The sequence below is a fragment of the Mobula birostris genome, chromosome 25, assembly GCF_030028105.1.
Source record: "Mobula birostris isolate sMobBir1 chromosome 25, sMobBir1.hap1, whole genome shotgun sequence".
Lineage (NCBI taxonomy): Eukaryota > Metazoa > Chordata > Chondrichthyes > Myliobatiformes > Myliobatidae > Mobula > Mobula birostris.
This window is the reverse complement of record NC_092394.1, coordinates 33,595,628-33,611,713: the sequence shown is the minus strand read 5'-3', so window position 1 is coordinate 33,611,713 and position 16,086 is coordinate 33,595,628. Positions and strand designations below refer to the sequence as shown.

At 40.1% G+C, this 16,086-nt stretch overlaps 1 protein-coding gene across 10 annotated transcripts in view; it reads right to left on the bottom strand.

The window, feature by feature from the left end:
• The window catches only part of auts2a (activator of transcription and developmental regulator AUTS2 a), a 1,190,979-nt gene that overhangs the window by 762,060 nt on the left and 412,833 nt on the right, over positions 1 to 16,086 (bottom strand). Inside the window, exon 1 of one of the 10 annotated variants that reach the window (XM_072242938.1) lies at positions 7,196 to 7,271. The exons of the other annotated variants lie outside the window; for them this stretch is intronic. Coding sequence (XP_072099039.1) covers positions 7,196 to 7,243 — 48 coding nt within the window. The 5' untranslated portion in view covers positions 7,244 to 7,271. Of the gene's footprint in view, positions 1 to 7,195; positions 7,272 to 16,086 lie in introns of those variants that run through there. 10 annotated transcript variants of the gene reach the window in all.

The window sequence follows — 16,086 nt, the reverse complement described above, 5'->3', positions numbered from 1 at the left end:
ACGCGGCTGACTGAAACATTGTGGGAAAAAACAGAATATAGGGAACAGCAGATCGGCTGTCAGAGGTCTCTGTACTTGTGAATGATTTCCTCTCTTTCTCTCATTGGTGCGGGTGAGTTTGCTGCTGATTCTTGAGTCGGAGAACTTGAAAAAAGCAACAAAGCAGACCTTAACATCATAATCAGCGAGGACACGAAGAAATCTGCAGATGCTGGAAATTCAAGCAACACACACAAAATGCTGGTGGAATGCAGCAGGCCAGACAGCATCTATAGGGAGAGGTACAGTCGACGTTTCGGGCCGGGACCCTTCGTCAGGACTAACTGAAAGAAGAGATAGTCAGAGATTTGAAAGTGGGAGGGGGAGGGGTAGATCCGAAATGACAGAAGACAGGAGGGGAAGGGATGGAGCTAAGAGCTGGGAAGTTGATTGGCAAAAGGGAAACCAGGCTGGAGGAGGGAGAGGATCATGGGACAGGAAGCCTGGGGAGAGAGAGAAGGGGGGGGGGAGCCCGGAGGGTGGAGAGCAGGCAAGGAGTTATAGTGAGAGGGACAGAGGGAGAAAAAGGAGAGAGGAAAAAAAGGGGGAAAAATATATATAAAATAAATAAATAAGGGATGGGGTGTGAAGGGGAGGAGGGGCATTAACGGAAGTTAGAGAAGTCAATATTCATGCCATCAGGTTGGAGGCTACCCAGACGGAATATGAGGTGTTGTTCTTCCAACCTGAGTGTGGCTTCATCTTGACAGTAGAGGAGGCCATAAATAGACATTATCAGAATGGGAATGGGACGTGGAATTAAAATGTGTGGCCACTGGGAGATCTTGCTTTCTCTGGCGGACAGAGCGTAGGTGGTCATAATCAGCGAGCTGTTTTGCTTTTGTTTCCCCTCTCGCTGAGTTACACCTCTGCCCCTTTATTGGGGGAGGAGAGAGGGAGGGGGGGGAGAGGGGGGGGAGAGGGGGGGGAGAGGGGGGGGAGAGGGGGGGGAGAGGGGGGGGAGAGGGGGGGGAGAGGGGGGGAGAGGGAGAGCGAGCGCACCTGTGGCATGTTGAATTGTCTGGTGCCCAATTAGGTTTAGTTATACTGCAGATCATGGTCTCTCGTGGGGGCTTTGCTATGTCTTGCTCGATGGGTAGTGGGTGCTGATGCTTTTTGCTGAAATAAGAGAAGTGGGGAAGAGGGTTGATGCTTTGTTGCTGCTGGTGTGTGGGAGGGGGAGAAGTGGCTTTGGGGTTCTAAAGTTTTTACTGTTAGTTATTCTCTGGGGTACTCTTCTGTTTTTGTGGATGTCTGTGAGGAGCAAGAATTTCAGGTTAAATGTTGTATACATAAGATCATTGGAAATAAGAATAGAATTCGGCCATTTAGCCCATCAAGTCTGCTCCGCCATTCAATCATGGCTGATCCTTTGTTCTGCTCCTCAACCCCATTCCCCAGCCTTTTCTCTGTAACCTTGATGCTGTGTCCAATCAAGAACCTATTAATCTCTGCCTGAAATAGACCCATTGACCTGGCCCTACACAGCTGCCTGTGGTAACAAATTCCACAAATTCACCACCCTCTTGCTGAAGAAATTTGTCTGCATCTCTGTTTTAAATGGATGCCCCTCTATCCTGAGGCTGTGCCCTCTTGTCCTAGACTCCCCCGTTCATTCTCTGATATTAAATGGAGCTATTTACTGAAAGTAACCTAGCAAAAAGTTGAAGTTAAATAATGGAAGCCATCAGTTCTTCTCTGACGACTCTGTCTCACTTGAATTAACATGATAAATATGACATAACATCTGACTGATTTTCTCAGATATGAATGCTATAAACACTTTTCTGCAATATTTGTTCCGGGACAACCTTGTCCTAACTTCTACAAAGTACAATGGCCATGTTGAATTAGTTTGTCCCTATCAGGATTAGGATTCCAACCATTTCAACTTGATAACTCATGCTTCTCTGTGGAATCCCCCCAATAATAACTGTTTCCCTGTGTTACAGCAGTGACAACATATCCAAACAGCTTCACTTGCTTTACAACTCTTTCAAACTTCCTGACATTCTGAAAGCAACTGTACAAATTCTTACATTCCAACATTTTCAATTCTGAGAGGAAGGTTCTTGGATGCCTGTTCTCTTTGTGCTGCATAATATCCTCCTCAGTGAGCACAGAGCCTCAAGAATTATACTTTGCTATTTCTGCTGCATTTTCTGATTTAATCATGAGTACGTTTCACTCTATAATATTTGCTCAATGATGATTCTCTTCCTTGGCATAGATACCACCATCATCAGATGTTAGAGCATGGGCAGCTTCAGGAGCAAGCAAATACTGTAGCCATCGCCATTGGAAAAACACTTCAAAGCCTTGGACAGAAGAAATATGAATTGCCACATTTCATTTACCTTGTTCCTTCACCTGAGATGGTGGAGAAGGAGCAAAAATAGTCTCATTTGCGAAGATTTCCATAGTTGAATGTTAGTTCATTATCTTTAGTCATGCTGATAAGTTATTGAGATGTGAAGTGAAGATAACCCCACGATGCTGTCCAAAAGCAAGTCAGGGCATACTTTGCAATTCTGGAATTCCAGAACACCATCTCAGAAGACTAGTAAGATTCTTGTAATGCATCTGTAATTTGATAAGATTTTCCTAGATCAATGACCCTGAAGATTAAATTTCAGATATTTCATTTAATGTCCGTGGCCTGAAATATTTATAAAGTTATGTCTATTTACTTTTCTGTTCCATTTTCCATGTCATAATTATATGCTATTTTCTGAGCTGAGAACATTTCTCATGTCAAAACTCTTCTCCTATGGTACCTATGGACTTTAGAATGTCTCTTCCAATCCCTATCACGCACTGAATATGTGAATCTGCCAGCTACTTGACTCTTAGAAACCACATATACAAGCTTCATGTTGTTCTCACCGACAGCCATATCTATATACTCTCTATGGTTGTTATGGACTGCTGGAACGTAATCAGGCTGTGGGAAATTACATTCCTATTAGCATGTTGTAAAAAATACTGCAAGTCTTTCTCTGGTTCCAATATCCAATATGGTCATATTTTCTATCAGTATTTACCAAAAAACATTTCAGCTTCAACTTGTAACTTCATAACTGTCATCTTAGTTTATCTAGAGTATCTATTAATACCTTTTTCAGCCAATGCATTGGAAGTAGATGGAAGCTGCAACAGCACATATAACAACTGGTCTATTTCACTGCAAGCCAAGTATATTTACAGACTGCACTTTGCTCAATCAAGAAAAGTCTTCAAAGTATATTTGAAAACTATTTCTACGAGGCAGAGCAAACAGAACTTATGATCAGAACTACAATAGCGGAAGGTAATGTATGACAATTGAGCCACTAAAATGTAGTTAGTGGAGGTCAGTAATATAGTATATTTAGGTTGTTAAAATTAATCCTATTTGCACAGTCATGCAGTCTCCAGGTGTACTAACTACTCAGTCACACTCACTGAAGCCAGGAATAGTAGGGAAATAGTGTGGATAGTCAGAGGCTTTTCCCCAGGGCTGAAATGGCTAGCACGAGAGGGCATAGTTTAAGGGTGCTTGGAACTAGTACAGAGGAGGTTTCAGGGGTAAGTTTTTTTATGCAGAGAGTGGTGAGTGCGTGGAATGGGCTGCCGGCGACGGTGGTGGAGGCGGAAACGATAGGGTCTTTTAAGAGACTCCTGGATGGATACATGGAGCTTAGAAAAATAGAGGGCCATGGGTAAGCCGAGGTGGTTCTAAGGTAAGGACATGTTTGGCACAGCTTAGTGGGCCAAAGGGCCTGTATTGTGCTGTAGGTTTTCTATTTTTTTATGTTTCTATTACTGTACTTCTCTGGAAGAGGCAATTGTGCAATCATTTGAATCAATAGTGATTTCAGTGGGTGCAGGTTACGGTGGTAAGATTGCTGGCTTGGTAATCCATGGCCTATTTAGGCAGAAATAAGGGTTTGAACACAGTCAGAACATTTAAGTTTAGTTAATGAAATATTTTAAAATTAAAAATCAAGTAAATGTGACTACAAAGCTATTATATTGTCATAAAAAGCACGTCTGGTTGACTTATCTGTCATACTTGCTGCTCTGTCTCATATGTGACTCCAGTCTCTCGGCAATATGGTTCATTTCACACTGCCTAACAAAACACCTTAACAAAATACTCAGTTTGAGAATAATGGGGAATGAGCAATTAATGCTGCCTTTGGCCACAAATCCCCTTTGTAGCTGGTCAGGTGCTCCTGGAGTAACAAATCACCTGAAGTTTACAGGGAGGTTTTAAGATAACACTTCTTATGAATTCTCCCATAGAATATGGAAATCAAACCTCTAGATAACTATATCAACGTCACCATTTCCAGGTGTTGAGTCCAGTTGCTGGTTAAGCTACTCAGTTAGCAATGAAGGACAGAGTGTCCCATTTTCTTTGCCCCAGGAAGATGATACTCAAGGTACCAAGTACAAGTTATGTAAGTAACAGACACATCCCAGTTTGACAGCCGGGATGAGACGTGGAAGATTACTGTTTGTAAGTTAGCATCACAAATTTTGATACTCTGGCTTTTTTAATCAAGTGTGTTAAATCCTTTGCACTAATCAGTCTAAAATGCATTCCTAGAAAGAATAATTGAAGAACCTGTGAGAACACAGAACAGTACAGCACAGGAACAGACCCTTCGTCCCACAATGTTGTGCTGAAACAGCAAAACAGTAAATTTAAAAGAACCTCAAAAACTAATCTCTCCTACCTACACAATGTCCATATCCCTCCATCTTTCTCATATTCATGTGCCTATCTAAACCTCTCTTAAAAGCCTCTATGTAAAGTAATAGGCATGAATGAAGATGCCCTGTCTATCTGTATACTGAAGTTTATTTCTCAAACCTAACAGCAAAGCCATGATGCCACCTAAGGTAGGTCTTCAGACCTAATGATTTTTAATTCAGCAAAAGCAAAGTAAGGAAATTGACTGAAAAGACAGCAATGATCCCCAAGGGCAAGGGAGGGGAGCATGGTTTGCAACATTCAGTGGACAATTTTTATTCAGGGACTGAGGCAGTGAAGAATTTATCTCTGATCCATAAAACATCTATTTTATCAAACATTTATCAGATGGTACTGGATAAACAACTTAAAATAATGGTGCTAGAGATTCTTTGTTAGATTTTGTTCATACTGTTCATTAACACAATTGTATTACATCTCTTTACAGAGAGCTCCCCACTATTGAATCACAGTTCTACTGTTAAAAAAAAAGCAGGCATAGAAAATCACCACAAAACTAAAATTTATCACTTTGGTAACAAATATATTTATGAAATCTTTTCCAGCTGATTGGAGCAGGCAAACTGCCTTCGAGGGAGCTGAAGGCTGAGCAATGTCCCCCAAACACTTTAGTGAAGGCATCAATCTGTATTTCCTTTGAAACTGATATCTCTTCTGAGGTACTTCAGTTTCTAAGGTACATATTGTTTTGGAGATTATATTTTTGTTTTGGCCTTGTGTTAACTGGGATTAATATAAATTGGTATTAACAATAGGAATTTGCTTCACTCCCACAGCCGTTTTTACTACCTGCCATTACGTCATGTTTTAGTGTGATACTAAAAGTTTTGAAAGGCACATCACTGAGCAGAAATGAAAAATAGAGTCTTGCAAATAGCAGGAGGACTAAAATCTTCATGGTTAACCAAAGGTTTTGAAAGAAGATCTCAAGTGGAAAAAGGAGAGTGATTTTGGAATTTGGGGTCTGGGCTATGAAAATAAGACCACCAGAGATAGGACTGAAAGGAGGGCAGGATACTAGGTGGGCAAGTGGCTCAGAGGAATTAAGACTTCATGAAATTGCAACATTGCAAGAGACAGAGAAAGACAAAGCCTTGAAATACAGTCAGAAATGGTAGTTGGATATTGCAACAACTAAATTCAACACTTAGCTTTAGAGTCAGATTTTTTTGCCAGTAAGGCAGAACTATTCTCATCTCTGTTCCTATTAACCCATGAAATAATGTGTCTGTAAACTATGTTCTTAATGGACTGCATGCATGAGGGAGAGGGAGGGAGATAGATAGATAGGGTAATTCATCATGTACCAAGTTTCAAGAAAATGTTTATCGTAAGATAATTTTCAAAATACCTGAAAACCACCAGTCAACATTAACATGAAATGCATCTTAAGGTACGGGGCAAATTATTTTAAATACTTTATAAGTTAGTCCCAATTTACTCATGCAGGGAATTATTTGCATTTCAGAAAAGAAATAAAACAGCAAGATAAACGGTTGAGGAGGAGATATAGTGCTGGCAGGAACAGATAATCTCACCAATATTTTTAAGCTTCCCATCACCTTTCATTACAACTTAAGGACATTACAGCGAGTTACATCAGAACAAAACCCATTAGCACAGGTCTAGAAAATTCCTGCTTATGGGGGATGAGTGGTCAGATTAGAAAACAAAGGCACATTTAAAAGGACAACAAAATGGTTGTTATTTATTTATAAATATTTACACTATTAATTATCATAATTTAATTAAATTTGTGGGAATTGCATAAAAATATATATTTTTTTAAATTACGCATTAGTAAGATTGTCCCTCCAGTTGAAGTAATAGGAATTGAATTATCTGTAATCTTATTTCTTACTTGCCTATTTCTTGACTACACCCAAGTGAAGCAAATAAAAAAAATTAAATTAACTTTTTAGTCTAAGGGTCAGCACTGATACTCATTATTTTATGTAACTTAAGATTTCTCAAAAATTCTGCAATGATTGGTCCACTTTTTGTTCCTGCTGAGTGTACCATGTCGTATTTTTTGTGCAAAACACCGACTGTATTGTGTGCCGAGAGCTCGTTTGAACAACTCCACAGCTAACTCTCTCCCACAAGAAGCACCAGAGTCAGGGAAACATTTCAAAATTAAAGCAATGACAGTTTGCGGCTTAGAACAAAATAACCAGCTTTTTTTATTTCCAGTTAATACCAGGCAGGTGTCTGTCAGCACAAGTTATCAATGACACAGCAACCATTTTATTCAAAGAATCAAGAAGAGAAAGCCATGATGCTGCTCAGTCAATGGCTTTTTCCTTCTCTCTGCGGACATGCAGGGACGGTTAAGGGCTGGTCTGCAGGGAAGAACCTTGGGGATGTAGTGAACAGCAAAACATATTGACTTACCTTCTCTGCGTACTTGAACTTGACATAGAACCAGCTCGATTTAATCATTGTATCAACTCCTGATCCTCACAGGCAAAAAGGATTTTTTTTTTTACAAAGAAGAAACTGTGTTCACTTATAAAAAGCTTTGACTGTCAGCAGGATTCCTGTTTGGTAGATGTTTTCCAAAGGGCATGCAATGAAGGTTTTCTTTTTTCCTATTTTATTCTGCCCTGAAAGCACTCAGAGCCTGCTACCGAGCCCTGCTTCCTCAAAGCCTCGCTCTGCGTGGCTCTGACAGATTGGCTGCATGACAAGAGAATTTCTCAAATGGACTTCAGCTGCATTCATCACAAATGGCACATGTCAGTAAGCCAAGAGGCTTCAGACCTGGCCTGGTCCCAAGAGGCCAATCCCTCCGCAGAATGGATAATGAAATCCAATGCTTCCCCTCCAGACACGGATTAACACCTGGCTAAACATCATTCTGACAGGAAACTGCAGCCCATCCGAGTTCATATGTGGGATTGTGCCCCAGTGCTACATCAAAATACACTCCACGGATTCTGAAAATAATTACCAGGAGCTTGACTGAGCAAGCCCTTTTACATCTATTTTCCACAAGAACTGTGTTTGCTTTCCAACTTGCTCAGCAAGCAGTCACAACTGACAACATAATAAAACTGTTAAAGTTGCTTGCTTTACCCAATTTAAATCAGACTGCTGAGCAGTACAATCCTGATACTGTTATCATCCACTCGTAATATTTTATAATAGTTGTAAAGAACAAGTATTACATATGTATGAAAACATGAATGCCAGATTAACCCCCTCAATCCCAAAACCGGTTATTACATTTTAAAGCAAGCGATTCATTCGCATTTAGTATTAGTGAAGTAAGGGGTTTTAAGCAATTTATTTTTCTTATTTTTTGCATAGCAAAGAAGAGCAGCTGATTGCCTTCAAACTAAAGGTGATTTTATTTTACTTTAGCACTGCCCCTCCCTCAGTTTTGCCCTTCTGCACTGTGGCACCACCCGCTCACTGTGCATTGCTCCCTTCAGTGCAGCCCCACCCCCCACATTGCTGTGTTTTGTAATATGACCACTAGACGAGGTAAAGAAAGCAGATTTCCACCGCTAAAGGACAATTACATGACTTGTCACATCTATTTGTTCCAAACTTTAAAAATAAGTTATTCTCAGTTACTTGGAGAGGGTGTATTGGCATGAGGTGGGTACTGTCCTTTCATAGTCTTCGAAGTGCAGTTCATCCCACTTAAATGGCAGCTAATTCATGACTCCCACAATTTGCACACTAGTCTGTTTCTGTCATGTTTCACATAATAAGTTTTGAATATTTCTATCATTTTGCTTTCAGCTTCAAAGACAGATTTTTTATAAAGCTTCAGGGCAATTCTAAAAGGATGTTTGTGCGCACTCACCCAGTAGGAAGCTCTCTTGATTCTTCAAGCATTGTAATAATGCCTGTTTAAAATCATTCCAGAAAGCAGTGTGATATGCTGATCATCACCTACATTTGCCGTTCATAACTGGAAATACAAGTGTCCCACAGTTACCAAGCATTTCCTACAGCAAGTTTCGTGGCAACAGTTTATGAAGCAGATCACTTGAAGTTGGACTGACATCTTTAAGTAATTATCTGATACTCTATATGATATGTTACTTGATTTTCTTGGTTCTTTGTAAGTTGGAAATACACTATTCTAAAGATGAATGCTTTATACCATATATGTTTTTCAATGGATAAAATGGAGCTTTAATCCTTTCCAAAGACAAAATCTAATGGGTAAATAAAAATTCTGTTTGAATTGTGGGACAGCTTAGTTTTAAAATTCTCACCCTTGTTTTAAATTTCCTCTAGAGGCACATGCCTCACTTTGTTCTGCTTCTATAACCTCCTTCAGCCTGGCAATTCTGACATCTCTGCAGTTCTCCAACTCTGGCACTTTGCACACCCCTCATATTCTTTGTGCGACCACTGAAGGCACACATTCAGCTGCCAAGACCTTCAAGTTCTTCTGATCTACCCTGCGTCTCCATCTCTCACAAACTATCTGTAGATGCTGGAAATCCAAGCAACACACACAAAATGCTGGAGGAACTCAGCTGGCCAGGCAGCACTTGTGGAAAAGAGTACAGTTGACGTTTCAGGACAAGACCCGTCACAATGAAGGATTCAAATGAAGGGTCTCAGCCTGAAATGTTGACTGCTTACTCTTTTCCATAAATGCTGCCTGGCCTACTGAGTTCCTCTAGCATATTGCGTGCGTTAACCTCTATCTCTCTCCTATTTTATGATTCTCTTCTTAAATCTCTCGCAACTTTGAACCAGTCTTCAGGGACCTGTTTTAATATCTCCCAATGCAACCTGATATCAGATTTTGTTTTACGTTTGCCCCTGTGAAACCACTTACAATGTTTTACAGGTTTCTGGCCAGCCAACTATCAGGCCCCAATCCAATCTCCAACTGCTGGTCCTCTTAACCCACATAGTACGTTCTCCAGACTTGAACTGCCTTGGATGCCATTTTCTCGTTCACACAACCCATCAGTGAGCAAAGAATACTGATTTGGTGTTCCCTGTAATCAAAACAGCATAAAGGACCTCTTTTGTGTGGAAACTATTTCCAGGACTCCAAACATTTCAGGCAAGGATCTTTCAATCTATAATTAAAGGGTCTAATATTGGTCTGTTTATGATTTGCAAAAAAAGAGTCCAATGATATGGAAACGTGCTGTACTTCATGTTACTACAGCAGACTCTTGAGGCTTCCTGGTATTCAGCTTGAACAACACAGGTTATTATTTGAATCTCTTATATTAATATTGCTGACTGCATTTTTTTCAATCACAGCATATATGTGCTAAGTTTCCCTAAGTAATTAGATCAAGCTGCCTCGTTCTGTACCAAAAGAATTTTGGAAAGGCCTATGTTCACTAGAGTAAATCATTGTGGTTACTTGGCTGGCTATGATGAAATCCTCAGCATTCTGAATAACAATGATACCTGTGTTTTATTATATGGAGGCAAATACAATTGAAATGTTTAAGAAGATCTTAAACATTTGGACGCTGCACAGGTAGAAGGGCTTAGTTTAGATAGATGTTAAATTACACATTTAATCCATTCAGTAAAACATTGCTGGCTGAGGGGCTTGCTCCTGTGCTGTACTGTTCTGTGTTTTATATGTGCAACTTGTCTTTAGCAATAGAAACCCCATGATATAGAGTTTAAGCACTTAATCAGGGGTGGTGAACCTATGGCATGTATAACATTTGTCGGCACACAGCAATGCAGGGCCGCCCCTTGATTCTTTAAACACCACCCTTCATAAAAAGATAATGGTTATCTTTACTGCCAAATGAAGCGGGAAATAATTTTTACAACCCAAGAGCAGTGAGATATTTTCACAGAAAATGTGACACTGGATGATACATTTTGAAATCCTTGTAGACCTGGTGTACACAGTGAACCAGTTGGCACTGGCTTCTCTCTGCTTGTATGTTTTCTTCGGTCATTTGTGAGCGACACTGTATATTCAGTGATGATAAAGTAAACACTGTAGATAATTTAGCTATTCATTGTCTTTTTAAAAGATTAATATTAATAATTTTTGAAGAGTTTTCTCAAATGTTTCATTAATTTTAATCTATCTCTTTTATACTTTTATTTGTAGCAAAACAATGAACACACATAAATAAGCACAAAATAATCTGCAGATGCTGGGGTCAAAGCAACACTCACAACACGCTGGAGGAACTCAGCAGGTCGGGCAGCATCAGTGGAAAAGATCGGTCGACATTTCGGGCCGGAACCCTTCGTCAGGACTGTAGGGGGAAGGGGCAGAGGCCCTATAAAGAAGGTGGGGGGAGGGTGGGAAGGAGAAGGCTGGTAGGTTCCAGGTGAAAAACCAGTAAGGGGAAAGATAAAGGGGTGGGGGAAGGGAGGCAGGGAGGTGATAGGCAGTCTTGAGGGGGCAGAGTTAAAAGGTGCTAAAATGGAGATCAGTAATAACGTGGGATCTGAGTGAATGACGGAATAGGCTTGAGAGCTTAGCATCTTGCTTCTGCTTGTATGATCCTACGCTCATGATGATGAATTTAAATAGTACAGCCTTTCTTGCTGATTGCAAGAGAAAAGGTGTGAAATTTCAAGGGTGCAGTGAAAAAGTGACAGAGGAAGTGAAGGGCGAGAAGGTGGAGAGGGGTGGGGAATATCAGAAAGAATTGTAAACCAAAGAAGATCTAGGAGAAATAGCAAATAAGGCAAAAGGCAAATTTTCGCAAGCAAGAAGGTGGAAGAGTCGCATTTACCTTGTCCATGGTATAGCACAGAACTGAATCAGAAATAAGCAGGTACATTGAACATATCAGACAAATTTGACACACAGCCTAGTGGAAAGTGTCACCCTTACCTGAAGTGCACTCTATAAGCAAGATTAAACGTAACAGAAATAAATAGATAGAAAGAATGCAAAGTCAAATACAGCAGCATGATTATGAGTTCTAGGCACATGGCACTCCTAGCAATATCAAGAATTCTGCCTGTGATAACAAATTATGTGGATGAATGAATAGAGTAAGGGAGATTGATGAGATACTAAGACATCCAAGCAATTAAACAAATGGGCTGAAGTGGTAAATGGGTTTTAGTATGTTCATATAATGTGGAGTAATAGATGTTCAAAAAGGAATCATAGACCATGTAAAAATGAATAGACATCCGTCAACCTAAGTAACAAAGGGAAAGGATTACAGACTTCATTCAAACCATCCAGGCAGTATGAAGCTATTAGCAACAAGGCTGAGAATCCAGTGGGAGGCACCTCAAGGATACTGTACTCTAAGGGGAACTGACTGTTCTGCTGAATAAGAACTTTGCTGATATCGCTTTGTTTCAATACAAAGGGCTAGTGATACATTAAACTCTTTAAATTCAAAATTTGTCAAATGCAATTTTTCCACATTCTTATCCCTGATGTTCCCACTACAGACATTGACACGTTTTTGAACCAATCTCCAACGCCTTGACTAAAGTGGACGAATTGCATGCTGTAGCTGTTGGCTGAGGACATTACGGATAGAGCCAAATTTAGCCCTCTCCCAATAGCTCCATAGGTGTGGCTTCAACAATTAACTCAACACCCTTGTCTTTCTACCCAGAACAACTCAGAATGAGCAGTTTAACCTGTTAACCACAACAGAAAAGTCATTCTCCTCTCAGACAAACTATTTAATATACAGTACTCACTATTCTGAAAAAACTGGGATATGGTTGGGTTTTAGAAATTTTGGTATATGCTTTGGAAGCAACTGCTAATCTACTAAATTGTGATGGTGTGATGTGAGAATCAAGTACAGCTAAATTTTGTTGCTTGTGCATTCCACTGTCAGGCTTAAAAAGTTTAATCTTTTTTATGGTTTTAATCATGTTGGACACACATGTGTAGTCAAAAAACAATATAAAACTGTTTCAGTACAAAGGAGCAAAATGCTATCAGTGTTTCTTTGACAAATGTTGTCAGGTATTCTCAGGTGTCCCAACAAAGTTGCAAGCATTTCACCTTCAGCTGAATTGTATGGATCAGAACTCACACTGACTATTTCTTTGTAATATTTTACTGGATGTGGATGGTACTGATAATGCCCACATTTTCTGCCTATCTGCAATTACCCCTTAAACTAAGGAACTAGGTAGAGTCAGCAATGGATCAGTCAGACCAGATAAGGATGACAGACTTCCTTCATTAAGGTCAAATGGATAATTTTTTTTCAATAATCTGGTAGTTTCATGATTACCATTAGGAACTCACTTTTATTTACGAAGGTATCTAGATTTTACTTAACTGCACTGAGTACATTTAAAATAGAGGTTGATGGGTTCTTGATTTTATAAGAACCTCAAAGATTATGGGGAGAAGAAAGGAGAACGGGTTCGAGTGTGATAATAAATCAGCCATGATGGAATGATAGAGCAGACTCAATGGGCTGAATGGCCTAATTCTGCTCCTATGTCTTATGGTATTAAGTTATATTTCAGAATTGCCATAGTGTGCTTCAAACTCCTGCCTCTAGATTAATAGTCTGGGACTCTGACAACTAACATAGTAACTTAACATTTTTATCCAAGTATAAGCCCAACATAACTGATGATACATCATTTAACTCTATGTTCATTTTTTAAAAATTTTTCTTCAGTGATCCGCTGCTGACTGTTCATTCTTTATTTTTCAAAAGTATTAATGGCTCCTGCACGACAGCAATGACAATACCAAAAGCATTTCACATAGGAGATTCTGCAGATGCTGGAAACCTGGCACAACACACAGAGAATGCTGGAGGAACTCAGTGGGCAGGCCGCATCTATGGAGGGAAGTGGAGAGTTCACGTTTCAGATAGAGACACTTCATCAGGAGAAGTGAAACAAAAGTATTTAATTGACCACGAAGTCCCATGGGATGTCTTGAGTTGGTAAGATCTTCATATATTGTTTTCATTTCTCAGGCTTTGGTGAGAGCGGAAGATTTGTTTAAAACTAGATTATCCCAGAATGGTGAATGCAGCTACTTTAGTGTGCACTCATGCACACTTGGCAGTGAACTAGAATGGACCGGCTGCAAGATTAGGAAAGTTCTCCACAGCTCAGTAACACAAAATTATCTTGTTGCCTTTTACATGAAATCCCTCTGAGGCCACCCACAAGATGGCAGATCCCACCAACATCCTACCAAAGATAGCTGCTTCAGGTGAAACCCCATTCCAGCTGAGTTGTCTTCAAAGGAAGATCTATTTGTGGCATCCATATAACCTATGCCAGACTTCTCAATATCGATCTTGGTGTAAAACCCACTTACTGAAATGAGGAGTTGATGAGAGTTTACAGAGCGTGAACAATAAAAGTTCCCTCCTGGAATGATCATGATCACTATTTCCCCAAAGTGCTCTTTAATAGTGACAATATTGACTCCTGTACTTTATGTTACAATCTATTCCTAACACTAGGTAAACACAGTGCTACCTCTCCAGTTTCAGTTTCTTCCACCTGAAACTTACCACTGAAATTGCCACGTTGCACCTGCTAGGATCATTGGCTCACGATTAATATTTATTTATTAACCATTTTTGCCATTTTCAAGCTGGTGAAGCTTGTTTTGCTGTATTAATTACAAGAGTCACAAGAGGATTGCAAAGTCAACCAAACAAGTCCCTCCCTGCTCATTGTGATTGCCTTACCCAGACCATCACTTAATCACTGAATGTATCCTCCCTCTACCAGAAGACTTGCCTGATGACACATCCGGGAATCTCTCAAAGACAACTTTAGAAAAGCTTAAAGATGGCACAGACAAGCTACACTGTAGCATCTGAAAATTGTCAGCTTTACCAATGTGAGCTAAATATTGATTGTGTAAAATATCCAGAGATTCTATTTTCCCAGTAATTGACTATGGATCAATATCCATTGAACTTGCAATAAAAATATCATAAGTGTTAATCATTCAGCGCCGTGTCCTTCTGTAGATGTCAGTTGGTGTGGTATCAGCCAATCAACCATCTGCTGGAGAAGCAACAGTATAATTTAACCTCGGAGGAAAACATCACATTAGATCCCCATTATGTAGGTCAAGAAGAACAAGTTGCATGGGATCCATGGTGAGTTGGTCAACTGGATACAAAGATGCCTTGGTCATAGAAGGGAAAGGGTTGGGGTGGAGGGGTACTTTGTGACTAGGGGTCTGTGACAAGTGGTGTTTCATAAGGATCAGTGCTGAGACCCCTGTGGTTTGCCCTGACGGAAACATAGGCAGTCTGATCGGTAAGTTTGCAGAGAACACAAACATTGCTGGAGTTTAAATTCCATCTACTCAAAATTCAAACTGATCTACATCTGACGGTATCTTTTGACAACCTTCCTCACTTTACATAACTCTACCAAATTTTATGCCAGAGTTAGGTTGTCAAAAGCTCTACCCCTTCATTTGGACCGGAAGATAGAGGGGAGATAGTCAGTAAAACAAAATGGAGAGAAGAGGTGGAGAAAGTGCTCGTCAGCAATAGGTGGATCCAGGTGACAAGGCTGACAAACAGATGGAGACTAGGAGAGAAGAAATAGCGACATAAGCTGGAAGATAATGGGTTGAGGTGGCTAAGGGCTGCAGGTCTCCCAACCTCTTTCATTTTTCAATTTGGCCCTTCTTCATCTGATTATTAGCCGGATTAGATTTTTCTTGCTTTCCATGAACACAACATACCTGGGTAATCTTTTGCATTGTTAAGTGCTATTATAGTTGTACTGGATTAACTTGGTTGGAAGCACGGCTAGTTCTGGAATTCAGATCTTCACAAACAGAATGCTCTCTCATCCTATAGCCTTTGCTCAATGTAGCGTTTGCATCACATCAGATGAAATCTGGAGTCTGTAAAAACCTCACAAAGGAGGTCTAGGAGTGAGTTGTCATCTTTGGCATTCACCTGCTGGACTAGGGCGCTGTCAAGAATGGAAATGGTTGTGCCATCTTCTCCTCCAAGTAGCTGCTTAAATCTTCACACAATTCATAACTAGATATGGGTGACTTAACCTGCTGCAAACTACCTTGCTCTCTGCAATCTCACATTTTCAGCAATACACACAAAATACTGCAGGAATGTGCAGATCAGACAGCAACTATGGATGGGGGAATGAACAGCAGAAATGAATAGAGTGATGAAGGGTCTTGGTCAAAAATGTCAACTGCCCATTTCCCTCTTTAGGTGATGCTTGACCTGACAAGTTCCTCCAACATTTTCTGTGTGTTGCTCAACATTTCCAATATCTGAAGAATCTCTTATGCCCCACATTTTCAGGTTGATGTGAACTTGCCCTCAGGGCTTTCTATTTAAAAGCCTCAA